Raw genomic sequence first — 16,156 nt, forward strand, 5'->3', positions numbered from 1 at the left:
TTTTATGAAAGACTCACCCTTTTTGACAGCGAGGTTTACACTCTTTTGACTTTCGAGAGTAAGAGAAAGGGAAAAGACAGAAATGGAAAAAAAGAGATCGAAGGGGATGGAAATCACCTTAATTCGATCCTTGGAAAAAAAACCACTGCACGCAAAACCAATCTCCTCAACAATACGGGCGATTCACAATAGTTCGCCACCACGAGTCTGCAACGCGTTGGCCAATCACTACGCGCAAAATCGGTCGACCATTTCCAAACGCGCATTTGGTCGACAGATTTCGCGCACTGTGATTGGCCAATGGTTTATCAGCTTGTTGTTGACTGGAAGAGAACTTCCTCCCTCGGAAATCCTCCAGGAAAAAGGCGCCATGCATTTTTTTAACACCTGAGAAGGTTGTATGCACAAACCACTTTCACGAAGAATTTATTCCAACCACGTAGATTAGCCAAAAATCAAGTGGCGCGAGCCCTGTTCTTTGAAAGCAAAATTCACTGACAGCAAGACTCGTGTTAACAGAGGGCGTTCGAGTACATACAAACTAGTGACCGCAGTGGTGTGAAATAAATCGGCCTATTACGAATTGGCAACAGTACACCTACGTTTCCAACAAGTTTCAGTGTATGTTTACTGGAAATCTGACATGGTCGTCGTATTTTTTGGCGTCACTGAAATGAAGTATTCCAAACAAGTACTACATTATGACGCAAGTAACTCCAGCACAGGAAATGTGTGTTTTGAAATGAAAGAGCGCTGCCGCAGTATTGTTTGCTGTCGTAGACGGATAAAAGAACAAATTGGATTAAAGAAAAACAAACATATTGCGGGGTTTTTCCTTTTACAAACAAACTGCTATTTTGATATAATTATGTTAGCGAATATATTCATAAGATTACACAACATTCTGCACCGTGAAATGACATCCTCACACCATCATAACACAAGAACGTTCTTTTTGTACAACTTTTTTATGTTGGTAATACATTTAACACTCCTGGTGTTATCAGAGGACTACATCAATATTTTTCACCGGTGTTAACACTTTTGTTATTCGGTATTACTTTTAACACCCTCCAGTGCATTTCATCAGTTATAGGTACGCAAAGTAAAACAAACGGTGTTAAAGTAACACCCTATGGTGTGGTCATCCGATAACACGAAAGTGTTGATTTTAACACCAGAGTTTTTACAGTGTATAAATAGTCAAGTATATCAGGGTTAGTTTCACACGGATAAAGCTGGTTCACGCTGTCATTAGGCGGGAACTTCTGGTGTCTAATATCAAGACTCCCGCGCATGCGTGTAAGAGATCATTATCTGTGGTACGGACGTCGTTGAAGCTACAAGAAGTACATGGCCAGTGGCGGTTTTTTTTTACCAGGTCGTAGGTTTGTGAACAAAACGCTAACGTATGGAAGAATGCTATACGATCTGTGATATTTTAGTCAAAAATATTCAATAATTTCAGTGCACCACATTCGATTACTTCCAAAAAGTGATCATTAGGAAACACTTGCAAATGATGGTCGTTGCCCATGTTATCATGAAGGAAAGCTTGAGTTTAAGTCCAAAATTCAGTGAAGGCCGAGTAGCATTCAACAAGTGCTCGCACGGTCGCTTTATACCCGTATTCTTTTGAGCGGGTTTTTCTGGAATAATATTGCTTGTAGAACAAAATTCAACGAAAAAAGAGAGACAGCCAAGATCTTTTGGGAATTTTTAATAGAAATTTTTAGAATAGGGATTTTCTTTCACAAGAACTGAGACACGTGGAGGGCATGTTGCTTTGTGATGCCTTAGGCCTAGTACTGTGCAGAACATTTGGCAAGACTAACTCCGATCCTCAGGCTTGTCAGGAAGGACCGTCCTTCGCGTTTCACTGGTAGCTCTCTGACGATTACCTTTCATGTAAGAGAAACTGAAGGGTGTTTTGAGACATTCCTGCCCCCCAGTCAAGTTGACAGGGTATGAGGTGCATTATGGGAAATATATCTATTTATATTGTCATACCAGAACACCGACAGGGGCCTGCATAATTGTTGCCCTACACTCTGTGACAAAGAAGTACAATAAATCCAGTTGGCAATTCAAAATCAATACAAAGCAAGTCAAAAATTTTTTTTTCAATTAAAAAATTGTTTATAAAGCACAAGATCAGTGTTGGGATAGAAACCTTTCTTTGATACAATGCCATCAGGTTTGGTCGTGCTAAATGGGCAGTGAGCTTTCAGTTCGGCCATTCGGCTGAGAACCGTGAAAAATAGGCCTACTGAGCCACTAATTCACGGTTTCCTTAGTGATTACACGGGACTAAGACAATATCTGCAAGAGTTTGTTCCTACTGATCTCTACCGTAACCCTTGGGCACTAATCAAATGTGGTGTGAAATTATTGAATATTTTCGACAAAAACATCAAAGACTGAAGCAGTGCTAGTCTTCCATAGATTACTGTTTACTGTTTCGTAAACAAATTAGCACGGTAAAAAATACCCGCCACTCTACTACTGGTAGTTTCAACCAAAGATCGTATTTTCGCGGCGCTATACGATCTTTGGTTTCAACGACGTCCGTATCACGAATGCTGACCTCTCTGAGTAACACGCATGCGTACGGGTCTTCATACTATAAATAGCCCTAACCCTGCTTGGAAAAAAAGTATCCCCGCGTACATAGCTTCTATGAAATGGACAGGGAGACTCTCTCAGGGTGCCGCAAGCCAGAAGTTCAAGCGTAAAGCGCCGTGGAAACTCCCCTCCAATTTTGCAGGTTGGATGACGATACAGTCCAACATCCGACGCAGACAAAAGAAAACAGTACTGAATATACACAAACAGCTTCAAAACATTCGTTAATATTATTTTGAAAGAAACAGCGCGATTGGCGCCCACAAACAATTGGTTAACATGCTTTTACAATACACTATTCTCTTAGCTTTAAAACTGTGTTTGCATGGAGTGATTATGTGTGAACATTTCTGTACGTCAAGATGCTGCTTTGTGTACTTTGTGTACGAAAGTTGACATATCGCGTGCCGTATGCCGTTGAACGATGCAAAATTACAGAAACTTTAATGTCAATATTTGTGCTATGATTTTTGGAGAAGCAATTTTCAACAGGAAAGCTCTCATGATAGAACTGCGACAAATAGGCTTCTTAAATTAGAGTGCGTAATTCAGATACTGCATGAGATGGCAGGAATAAACATGTACTCTAAGCATGCTATTTTAAAACACCATGTCTGTTTGATCGAGCGCACGGTAACAGAAACTGTGTCAGGAATGATTTATGAATATATGTTCATGTTTTGACAAGCTTCAAGAGAAGTTTCATAACAGCTTCCCAATTAACATACAATCTGTCTAACATTTAAGTTGTCACTGGAACTATATTCATACAAATTAAAATTTAATAAAAATATATTGGCGAGGATTTCTAAACCTCAACGTGCAAAATCCACAATCTTCATCGATAATCGATTTTTAATGCAAAATTAATCTCCCTGTCAAAACAATACCAGTGAGTCATTTATAAGTTCGCAGTAAATTTCCCCCTCTTTATACAAATTTACATAACTGTATAGCCACATAATAAGTGAACTTAGGGAATGATTTCAAATTAGAAGTCACCAGCAATTATGCAATTCTTGAGTAAAAGCGCGATGCAAATCCCGTGACATAACAATGAAACCTCCAGACAAAAAGCTCATTGTTAAGTACACTGTGGTCATATCCCTAATCTGGTCGATGTGGCGATGAGCAGAACACTTCCGTTAACTCCTCTGTCTCTCTCTTGTATTTAAATCATGGTTTGGATATCCACAAAATCTTAGATGTTAGAATTAGGTTTAGAATAGGCTGATGCCTTTACAGGATTGCAATATGAAGTTTACTTTTGGTGTGCAATGTCTGGGGTGCTAGACTGGAACGAACACGTATGGCGTCAATCGGAAAGTAAATGATTTCCCGAAGGAACATTACCAATCGATGGCCTACACTAAAGAAATCAAGATAACAAGCAGCAGAGTGGAAAGAGGAGAAATGGTTATGATTTTCGTAATTACGGTCAAAACACGCGATTCCCTCTAAATATTGAATTGAAAATGTTTTATAGGGGCCTACACTGTAAAAACTCTGGTATTAAAATCAACAATATTTGGTGTTATCAGATGACCACACCATAGGGTGTTACTTTAACACCTCTGGTGTTACTTTGCACACTTATAAGTGTTACAATGCACTGGGGGATATTAAAAGTAACACTAAAGGACAACACGTTTTTTTACACCAGTGAAAAGCATTGTTGTAGTCCCCTGATAACACCAGCGGTGTTAAATTTAACACTCCTTTTTTTGCAGTGTACGATAGGAAAGTTTCTTGCGATTGGGGTAGCGAATCATTCGGTAGGAAGCCAGTTTGCGTATCCAAGAGTCCATGCAGAGTCTGACAACGAGGTGGTTCATAACACCACCGGACATTCTTCACAAATTCTACAGGGAAAGGGCAGATACTGCGTGCAGCAGTGCAAGGGATCAAGGGCCAAGTTCGATCATCGACCACTTGGTCCACCACAAGCCAACATTACCCTGTAACCAACGAACCACATGCATCCCGGGTGACGGGTAAAACCGACCAGCGGTTGACTAAGGGTCGCCGATCGAACCTGGCTCGGGGTACCAACTGACTGATAAAGTTGAGAATTGTAAGCACAGGGGAAAATGATCCCCCAGTCTGAAAAGCCAAACTATTGGTATCTTGAATAAACATCCTGGCTTGTACCCACAGAAGAGGAATTTTGTGTCATTTTCTTTTCACGCCATGTGCATACAGTAAGGAAAGAGATCGAAATTGGATCCACCTCGTGGAAAAATTTCACAGCAAGATTACGATTCAAAATTGACACGTGCCATCCGCAGAAGGATGCTGCATCCCAGTGATAGAATAGTTATCAATAATTATTTACAAAACTAATCAACTCGCAGCAAACTGGTTACAAAACGGCCGGGATGCTGCATGAAGTAAATTAGCAGAGACTGAAAAGCAAAGCATTTTGGAAGAGTAAAAACAGACGCAAGAAACTGAAAAGTATAAAATGACACAAAAAGGAGGAAACTTGACAGGCAAGACAGCCAACCGACGCGACACAGCCTGACCTAGCCCACACTAAGAGATGGTGTGTCTGTTCGGCGTTGGTCTGTCTTTCTGTCTTTTCCTCCAAACAGAACAGTTCATCAGTTCACAACCATTGTCTAATTTCATGGTGCTGCTTACTGCAGAATTCGGCGCTCACGATCTCCAATCTGCGCAAACGCGCTAGTAGAAATATTTTGCGCTAACCTTTTAAGCACAGAGTCCCTAGTTACGGGATGTATGCATGCGCACAAGCCAAAATTCCTTGCTAACCCGTGAAATACGTTCACCATAAGCACAGAATTATCTGCTATGGCCAGCTTCGCTTGCGGTAAGCAGCGCCATGAAATTGGCACTTACATACCTTGCTATTAAGAGCACGTCAGTGCCAATGCAACCTCGTCTCCATGGGCTGCGGGCGCTTTCTTTCACTAGGAAGGCATGGTGGGAACCAGTATGACGTGGCAAGATCGTACCAATGGGAACGAGGTTGCTGCCACCGACAACGTTTGTAAACTTCCAAATACGCCACCAGCTGCCGTAATGCAGCATATTGAATTCATGATGGAAATGCATAGGAACACCTTAGGCGTTAAAATCCCACATGGTGTGGAGAATGTCCATTCTGAGACAGCCCACAACTTTCGTTTTCAGAAAGAGTACAGTTCCCTTATAGCGTTAACAGACCTCATGATGCCTTGCACTTTCAAACGTCAATTGCATGATATAGAAACTAAATTGGTGAAAGATTAGAATCACAGGTCTGTATCTTAGACATTTGGTGTTTTGGGACTAACTTTACTTGGGACTTGTGTGAGAACATGCACCAGCTCGTCCCAGTGCTCCTTCCGAAGCTGGCCCTCTTCGCACACACGTGGCGTGAAGGGCTGTAGAAGGTCCGGGAGGGAGCATTCTCGCAGCTTGATTGGCAGGATGTACTGTCCACCTCTCCTGCTGGCCTCCATCTCTGCCCGGACGAGGACCGTATGCCACCAGTCCGTGCCCCCGACAGGGGGCGTCAGGATGACGACAAACCTGTGGCTCTCCCTCAGACATCGTATGATCTCCGAGGGGATGTCCGTGCCGATCACAAAGTCTCGCCGTTGTATTCCGCCCACAAGCCCGTGCTCGGATTCGAGTTTATCGACGAATGCCGCGGTCCACCGACTGTCTCTTTCTGCGTGCCACACGAAGAAGTCGTACCGGTACCCTGCACCCTTTGGAGATGGATCCAAGGAATGCAGGGCTTTCAGCTCGGAGTGAGCAGCCCAGAAGTGGTAGTCTTGAAGAATTTGCACAAACCCCGGCTTTATTTTGGTGCTGTACTGGCCAAAGTCGTCACTGAAGTAGTCCAGCTGTTCCTCTCCAAGAGGTGTTTCAAGAATCTTCTCTTGGACCCTTCTGGCTTCTTCTAGCTGTAACTCGCTACCTTCCCGCTGGTGTTTTTTCTTCAAACACCGAGCCCATCGCTTGTGAGTCAACACCGGGTCAAAGTAGTCGTCCTGCTCGCTGTTGGTGGCCCGATCGAATTGGACCAAGGCCTTGTTGGTTTCTCCGAGGAGACAATAAACATATCCCAGGTCAGAATAATCTGCGTGGAATTCCTTCTGTTTCAAAGCCTGGGTGAAATCCCTTGCGGCTTCATGGAGCCACTGCCTTGCCCGATCCGTCTCTTTGTTTGGTTCAGGGGCTGCTTCGAACATTTCTAAGAACATGAGCGCTCGGTGTCGATACCCGAACTGTGATGGGCTTTTCCTGAGGGATTTGTCAAGCAAATCCCTGGCCTCTGAAAAGCGTCTGAGTTTAACATACTCAGAACCTACCCTGCGAGTGACGATCTCATGCTCCGGGTGGATCTCCAGACCTTTTCTGTAGCAGCTTTCCGCTGTGAAGTGTTGGAGGTCCACTTCCTTCGGGAACGCTTCAGCGATGCTCCTGTGCTTCGGGTCATGATTGACAAGGATCCCGAGGAACACCCAGGACAAAGCTTGGTACACCTTTGAGGTACTAGAGCGTATAACATCAAGGAAAAATTGACAAGCCTTCACGAATCCCTCCATGATCCGCTCATCTGAGTAGCATTCCGAGTGCTCCGGTGCATAGCCTGCCTCAGCGGCAAGTTTTCTGAGGTACAGCATCTGGACGTCTCTCCTATACAAGGCCAGGGCATAGTCGAAGAACCATTCCGCTCTCTGAGGGCCGTGGCATTTTCTTCCAATGGTCGCAGCTCTCTCGATGAATCTCATGTATCGAAAGCACCGTTTCGATTGCTCAAAGTATCGAATAGCATGGGCCTTATCTGCATAGGCCCTCGCTCTTTCAGCATAACTGGGTTCCCTTAGAATATCAATGAGCCTCTGCCGATACACGTTGTGTTCGTGCATCTCACACAGCTTCTTGTGGATGAAGGCAACGTTTCCCAAGGCGTTGATGTTGTTCTCGTCCTTGTCTAGTACATCTTGGAAGAAACCAAAAGCCTGGTCGTGTTTATTGAGGTGGTAAGCGATGAATCCCTGCAGATTCCGGGCAGCGGTGTAGTAAGTCGGGCGGTCCTCGAAGTCCCACTCGTCCTGAGCAATGATCTCTTCCTCGCGGCTGAGGGTCTGTCGGTCGGCAACGAAGGGACTGAGCTCGGTCCAGCTGAGGTGGCAGCCGAAGGATTCTGTCACGTCAACCGCCGAATTGGCAAAAGACGCCGCCATGCCCGCCGGCTCGTGACGAGACACACGAGGTTTTGTGCGGTGTAAACTCCCCATCGATATGATCATGTAAATTGTTGATAGAGGAGCCAATCAGTTGAACCTAAAACGAAGCCAACATTACTCAACCGTTTCCCAGTGAGACGACGATCGAAGTCCACAAACCATTCAAAATTATTAACAACTCCACAGGGTTGTCGACCACCATCGCGCATTACCAATTCAAGAAACGAAACAATTAATGGTTCACGTTGGTGGCCGCTGCACTGCAGTAACTATTTGAAAAAAATGACGGACCAGGTCCAACATCAACATACAGTAAGTCGATACTTGATTTAAGTTTTCCCGTGACACAAAACTTGGTCACAGGCTAGTGGTGAAAACTACGCAGACCGCTTTTCAGTTTCACCGCAATGTTTTGACTTCCCCTTTCGATAATCACGTGCACGTGAAATCCACTGCGCAAACATCACCATGCGCCATGTCACCGAGGTCGAGGGGTCGTCCCCTCCTGGCATTGTAGATGTTGGCATTGACAGTCTCCTACATTCTTGGATTCGCTTCGGTCACATTCATGGAGTGGTCAGGTGGTGGAATCAGACGCAAGAACACAAATGCCCAGACAAGTACTAAAACGACGTGGTCCGGAGATCGGCCCAAATATATACTGTACATTTGCAGTTCAGTCACACTGCAGTGGGGCTGATCAGTGGTTTGTTACTGTGATCTGTTGCGCACTTTCAACTTGCTTTCATCTACATGTTTATGCTTTCAGTGAGCCATAAATATTTCTGTTTGCATTCGGCTGGATGTCACCCGCAGTTGACAAAGTCCTACCTGAAAACGACGAGGGCCGGGAGGGGTTGCACCACAGTTGATTTCACACCCGCGTCGGGTCACCAGTGTCTGACGCCCGCGTGCTGTGCTGTCAGCTCAGAGGCACTACAACTTGTGTTGGCCCAGCCAGTTATGATAGTCATTAAAAAACACAACACGGAACCAAATTTGCACGCGCAATGACAGATATTCATAAGTCATGTCAAAAGTGACCCGGCTACACGGTGCTACCTCATGAGTCATCTGAATACGTGTCTGTGGGACCCACACGCTGTATGTAACACCATGGTTATCCTCAGGCCACATTGCAGCAAAGCTCAGTATGGAGAACTGTTCATTCTGCGTTCAGCAAATAACGCATAACAAATTCCTTCCTTGTCAGCGCACTTTGCAATTTCAAAAGGGGGTTCCAAGGTATTGGTACTTGATATCTTAAAGGGGTAGACAAAGTGTGCCCCAACATGGTTAAAGGCGTTATTAGTTTCTCAGGTTTTGTTGGTTGATGTTAAAAGGAAGCTGAACCTAGTTTGGAGAATGGACACGAAAGTAGCCATTAAGGGTTGACATTATTTCTTCGGAGTTTATAATATCCCAAAGCAAACAGTAGAGGATTACGGTCATGAGCGCGCCGTCTCCATATAAGGAAATTGTTTACGACTCTTCGCGAGAGGAACTTTACTACAGTAACACTGCTAGTGAGATATGTTTTGGACTTTTTTATTAATACTCCGAGACACAATGTTCCCAGTGTATGCATGCACGCATAATTCAAACAGATGGGTACTCACTCGCCACGCAATACGGCGTTTCACAATAGTGCGCCTCCAAGAGTTTGCGACGCACTGACCAATCACAGTGCGCGCAATCTGTTGACCCAATGCGCATGTAGAAAGTGTGGACAGATTTCGCACGTTGTGATTGGCCGACGTGTTGCAGACTCTTGGAGGCGCACTATTGTGAATCGCTCGTATTCGTGCACATAGCCTATTATGTGTTAGCCTCATTTTACGGTTGCACATAAAGCCAGTGTAAGGCCTACACTTTTATCGACAAATAACTTTTTCAACAGCCATGGCAAGAAATAACCGCAAATGTCGTTGCGGTATAGGTCAAGTCCCTGTAATTCTTCCCAACTGCTTTATGAGAAAATATTTAATTGAAAGCAATGCGTTTCCTGGATCGTGCACCACAAGAATCATAACAGGAAATCGTGTCAAGATCAGATACCATTTCGCATAGGAAAGATACGCGCTGTCCCGAGACGTACATGTATATGTACATGTAACTTGTTCGTGTATGTCCGTGGTCGTGCCAATTAAAATGCATGTAATGGAATGGGAATATGAACAGAGAAGGGTGAACTACCAACTAATTGCTGCTTCGGAGAGTTTACAAACGTTCGGGTTATAATGATTTCCCAATCGGTCACTCACCACCATGGGATTTGAGACCATTGATAACCCAGTATCCGTTTAACTGAAATGATCAGTGGAGAGGTCACAGATTAAACATCGATACCCGAACCATTGACCCGGACCAGTAAACGCAAACATGCTTCAAAGAAGCAGGGCAAATCGAGCGAATGGCCGACAGTAGCCAAATATGTGAAACGAAAGGCTGGCAAATACACAATCAAGCACGTAAAACGAGCACACGAACTCAACAGATACGGAGACGCAAGTTTTTACTCAGTATTCAATATCTGCCACACAAAGGAAACTCAATAATTTTTCCCACGACTGAACTGGATCCTGGTTATGTTCAGTCCAGGTATTGCATCGGTCCCAACTGCAGATGGGCAATACCGAACTGCTGTGCTGAAGTACTATTGGCCAGCCACGCACTACTTTAGGATTGTACCGCTATACTTAATTGGGACCGCTGCCACAGTTGGGGAAGATTTCTTTGCGAACGAGTTTGAAATCCAAAACCTGTTCCACTGCCGGAGCATGCGCTAGCCATTTTCAAAGCTCTAGGGTAATCGATGTCAACGATTAACAGCGGAATGCTCTTTAAAACTTCCTGTTCCTCGTTATGAACTGCTTAGCATCACCGTTGTACACCATCAAGCCACCACAGAAAACCCTTCACAGGACCAGCATATATCACGTGACATCGTTTCGTAGGGATCACAAGAGTAAACTCTAATCAGCACACATTATGGAATTTGCATAAACGGTACGGGAACTTAAGTAACTATCATACCAATATAAATTTACAATGAAATTTACAATCTAAATAAAAATCTCAGTCTCTATACGATAAGATATCAACATTTTTTTCCAAACTGTTATTTTACAAAATAAGGATGTCTTCTATATGCTACTCAAAGTTGCCAAGAAATGGAGATTGGCGACACGGATATACTTCTTTACATAAGAAACCTTTAACACTTGGAAAGAAAAACCATCAGATATCGGGCAGTGTATTTGGAACGCATTTCACTATGTTTCCCTTTGAGTCGGATGTGACAAATACCACTTCCCACTGGAACTCGCAAGCTTGTCGCTGTGAACAAAAGCCAAGCCCCGGAATTGTGGTGTGTGCTGTCCTCCACAACCAGTGTATTCATCATTTAATGTATACAACCGGCAGGAAGGGATAAACTGGTGATAAATATGATCAACGTAGCATCTCCCTTGAAATCTCCCACTGACAGAGCACTGAACATGTTCAAAATCGTTTGGGCCTACCTATCAAATTAAGGAAATCTGATTACACTGCTTTTGTTTCTGACACTGAAGAGGCATCTAAATTGTTTGGGAGTTATGTGGAAGTGGACAAACAGACAGATCGCTAAAAGTGAAAAACCTGGAAAACCAATCGAGAGCTGACGAGAACGTGCATAGGCTACATTTCACACCACTGCCTGTTGTAAACCCATCCGAAACACAGCACTGGTCGAGGACAAAAGTTAGAGCTGCGGGAAAACTACGGCCGTTTCGCAATATTGCGCCGCCAAGGGTTTGCAACGGGTTGGCCAATCACAGTGCGCGAAATTTGTCAACCAAAATGCGCGTTTGGAAAGGGTCGACAGATTTGGGGCACTATTGTGAATCGCCCATATTTTCTGATTTCCTGGCACTGGCTGCAGCGCAAATAAAAAAAATACAATGTAATAGTAAAGCGATTCTAAATATGGTTTGGGGCCAGGAGTTCAGTTTTCAGGTCCTAGTCAAAGAAGCCTACGGCTAGATACGTCACTGAAAGCACGTGACATGAACTAGAGTTGATTTCAGTCGTATAACCAGACGACGTTTCACTCCAAAGTACGATGTACCGTGCCTATAGTCACTGACGATTAACGACCACCCACGCGTCTCTGTCCAATATAGCCAAAAGCTGTATCACATGGAGTTATTTTTGATTTTAGTTCCTCAAAAATCTTCTAGACAAACAAAAATCTGTTTTTATAATGATTTTATAATGAAACACAAATGGGGGCGGGGAGACGGCCCACACGCCAGAGGTTGTATGGGGGTGCCATTTGACGACTGACCATAATCAGATCATAAAAAGTAATACAAACTTAGCATCAGCAGCAGAACGGATTCTGTCACTTTTCTGAAAAAATCGTCATGTACGTGCTTTCCATGCGTTGATACGAGTGCATATAACTGAACAAGGTACTGAAACAAACAAAAAAAACCTCTGAAGGTTGGGATTTCTATTCACTTGGAATACACGTAACAGGCTCGTCAAGAAGATACCGCCTGGCTGCCGAAGGCCTCAAATTGTTTACTACACCTTGCTGAGAATTTAAGCAAGACGGTCCCCTTTCAATTTGCTTGGACGTTATTTTTTTAGCAAAAATCGCAGTGAAAGAATATGGTTAACTTTTCCATCGAATTTTGGCTTTCGAAACATAAGCAAAGGTTCACTTGGTACTTTAACTGAACGTATATATGCTTAACGGTTCCTTTTTTTAAAGGAAAAAAATTGCCTTATGTGTTCAAATTGAAACGAATACAGCACCGAAATCGAGAAAAATTTCTTGTTCAGAGGTACATATACGCAAAATTTCAGCAACTTTGGGCACGCCCCGACCGACCTACGTGCATTTACTCTACTACCGTCATCCCAAAGTCCATGTTGTAAAATTACTGAACCGACTTACCCGTCAAGGTTTATGTAATAAATTATCATAAAATGATTTCATGTCATATTTTAAGAAATCAAAAGGTTTAATAGGTTGTGAGGTAATTTAGCTTGTGAACCTTGTTCATGAGTAAGCAAACTTGAATCGAAAGCCAGGCAATCCCTAAATCAAAAAGAAATTGTTTCGAACAATGATGCAATTTGGGCAAACTATAAATAATTATCCTTAATTTTCAATAGGTGGTTCCAAATTACGGATAAAAAGTCGTGTTACCTTTATTTTCTACATGATAAAAACTGTAGCTATACCCGTAGTTATGCAAACATAGTCAGGCTCCCTCCCAATTCAGGGTATTCACCCATCAAAGTGGATTCAGGGAGCATGCACAATCCAGAATGGCTGTCTCGCGATAAATCCGATGAAGTCACCATGGATTAATGTTGCATGGGATGACGAAACGGTTAACTTCTCACCTTGAATGCAAAATGCTGTGAGGGATAAGAAGAGTTAACACCACGGACGTATTCCACTGAAAGAGCTTCGCGGAAATATCAGGATTCAAATTCATGTTTCAGGTTTTAGAAATTATTAATGCATGTAAAGTAATTTGACTGGGAGACGGGAAAATGTGCATAATTAATGGACGATATGTTGGAGCCCGATCACAACTTGTCAGACCAAGGCGGCACTTATTACTTACTTTGAATAGGATGGGCTAGTCTATGAAAGAAATGAGGACTTAAAGAGTTAATCAGCACGTTATCATCCTTGGGTAAGTTTCCGCACGAGTTCGTCCCAGTGCTGCTTCAGTATCTGACCCTCTTCGCACTCCCGGACCGTCAGGGTCTGCAGAACGTCCGGCACAGCGCTTTCTCGGAGTTTGATCGGCACGATGTACTCCCCGCCTCGCCGGCCTCCCTCCATCACTGCCTGGTTGATGGCAAAGGATTCCCAGCCTGAGCTCACGGCTGAACTCGGGCGAGGTGTGAGGACGATGACAAACCTGTAGCTCTGTTTCAGACATCTTATCACGTCGGAGGAGACATCCCTGCCCACCTCGAAGTCTCGCCGCTGGATGCTGCCCACGAGCCCGTGCTCCGATTCCAGTTTGTGGACGAACGCCACAGTCCATCGACTGTCTCTTTCCGCGTGCCACACGAAGAAGTCATATCGGTACCGCGTATTCCTTGGGTATGCCGGGTCCTGCGATTCCGGGGGATTGAGCTCAGAAGTACGTCTCTTTGAATGAGCTGCCCAGAAGTGGTAGTCCTGAAGAATTCGCACAAATCCTGGCTTTTCCTTAGTGCTATAATGGTCAAAGTCGTCACTGAAGTAGTCCAACTGATCCTCCTCGAGAGGTGTTTCCAGGATCTTCTCTCGGACCCTTCTGGCTTCTTCTAGCTGTAACTCGCTACCTTCCCGCTGGCGTTTTTCCTCCAGACACTGAGCCCATCGCTGGTGGGTCAACACCGGGTCAAAGTAATCGTCCTGCTCACTGCTGGTAGCCCGTTCGAATTTCACCAGGGCCTTGTTGGTTTCGCCCAGGAGAAAATAGGCATATCCGAGGTCTGAGTAATCGGCGTGGATCTCTTTCATTTCGAGAGCTTTGTTAAAATCTTTGACAGCTTCCCGAAGCCACTGTTTGGCATCTTCTGTCCGTTTCTCCTCCTCGTCGGCTGCTTCATACATGCGCAAAAACATAGAGCCACGATGTCGGTAAGCGAACTGTGAAGGGAGTATGTTCAGGGATTTGTCCAGCCAAAACTTGGCCTCTGCAAAGCGCCCCAGTTTAACATATTCAGATCCCACTCTGCGGGTAACAATGTCATGCTCTGGGTGCATGCCAACACCTCTTTCAAAACAATCAGCAGCCGTGAGGTGTTGGATCTCTGGTTCATCAGGAAAAGCCATGGCGATGCTCCTGTTTTCCGGATCGTGATTGACAAGGATCCCAAGGAACACCCAGGACAAAGCTTGATAATCTCTGGAGGTGCTAGTGCGTGCTACCTCTAAGAAAAATTTGCAAGCCTTCAAAAACCCCTCCCAAATCCGCTCATCCGAGTAGCACTCTGAGTGCTCCGGTGCACAGTCGGCCTCTCTGGCAAGTTTTCTGAGGTACAGCATCTGAACGTCTCTCCTATACAAGGCCAGGGCATAGTCAAAGAACCATTCTGCTCTTTGAGGGCCATCGCATTTTCTTCCAATTGTCGCAGCTCTCTCGATGAATCTCATGTATCGAAAGCATCGTTTAAACTGCTCAAAGTATCGAATGGCATGGGCCTTATCAGCGTAGGCCCTGGCCCTTTCTTCATAACTAGGTCTCTCAAGGACACTTTGAAGTTTTTCCCGGTAACGCTTTACCTCGTCAATCTCATACAGTTTTTCATGAAGGACAGCCATGTTCCCCAAGCCATTGATGTTGTTCTCGTCCTTGTCTAGTACATCCTGAAAGAACGCCAAGGCCTGATCGTGTTTATTGAGGTGGTAGGCGATGAATCCCTGGAGATTCCGGATAGCCGTGTAGTAGGTCGGGCGATCGTCAAAGTCCCACTGCTCCTTTACCAGGATGCCTTCCTCCCGGCTGAGGGCCTGTCGGTCGGCAACGACGGGGCGTAGTTCGGTCCAGCTCAGATGACAACCAAAGGACTCTATCATGTCACTGGCCCGTGTCGCAGAGGCCATGATATAGTAGTAATCCCTCCACCCAATGAGTTGATACCCATCGCAGTAATTCAGGCTACCCATGGATAGACACTGTCGATGAGGACGGTGGATTTTGTCATTCAAATACAGTATTTTACTCTACCCTTCGACCCGGCCATCTCGAGTTTTAAAAAATAGAACAGATTCATCCAGATGAAAACTAGAGTCGTTGATCCAATTCACACAGTCATATCATGACACCTCGCTTTGTGTCAAAAACAAAAGAAAAGGCACATGTCGTACAGTTCTCTGCGTCGTGACGGCTCTCTTGGATGTCTTCAAGGAACTCGTCATTCGGGTTTGTGGTCATTTTGAACGCCACAAAATGCCTATAGAGATGCAAGACATCCATGTAAGAGCACAAGTACTGCATATCACTTGCATCCACGATAAACGCTTTGGAAATAATTGAAACTCTGACTCAATCGATTTATATTCGCTGCATGGCAACCCTTGCATCAGCAGGGCCTGGCACACAGCAACTGTGAAGTGTGGTTAACTTTCAGTTTCTGAATGAAGGGTGGGCCAAGCACCTTTAAGAAAATCAAACCCGTCGCGTGGCCATACAAAAACATTCTGCCTGTTACCCGTAGCACTGGCCCGGGTATTGCACTGACATCATCACACGGTCCCCAGTCCATACTGCGATAAAGCAGCAAAGGTGCAAGAAGTCACTCACTCTTTCCTCCGT

At 44.5% G+C, this 16,156-nt stretch overlaps 2 protein-coding genes across 2 annotated transcripts; both read right to left on the reverse strand.

The window, feature by feature from the left end:
- Positions 1 to 413: 413 nt before the first annotated feature.
- LOC147796268 (uncharacterized) lies at positions 414 to 9,051 on the reverse strand. The gene has a single exon (XM_087148035.1). The coding sequence runs from the start codon at positions 7,893 to 7,895 to the stop codon at positions 5,898 to 5,900; it is 1,998 nt and encodes a 665-aa protein (XP_087004161.1). The 5' UTR covers positions 7,896 to 9,051; the 3' UTR covers positions 414 to 5,897.
- A 308-nt stretch (positions 9,052 to 9,359) lies between these two features.
- LOC110982593 (uncharacterized) lies at positions 9,360 to 16,117 on the reverse strand. Its single transcript, XM_022241127.2, has 2 exons — positions 9,643 to 16,117; positions 9,360 to 9,485 (listed from the first exon to the last, which is right to left on the reverse strand). Exon 1 carries the CDS (start codon positions 15,505 to 15,507, stop codon positions 13,525 to 13,527), a length of 1,983 nt encoding a protein of 660 aa, XP_022096819.2. The 5' UTR covers positions 15,508 to 16,117; the 3' UTR covers positions 9,360 to 9,485; positions 9,643 to 13,524.
- Positions 16,118 to 16,156: the final 39 nt, after the last annotated feature.

This window comes from Acanthaster planci, linkage group LG17 (assembly GCF_054643075.1).
Source record: "Acanthaster planci isolate LZ-2023a linkage group LG17, COTS_SCS, whole genome shotgun sequence".
NCBI classification, from domain to species: Eukaryota; Metazoa; Echinodermata; class Asteroidea; order Valvatida; family Acanthasteridae; genus Acanthaster; species Acanthaster planci.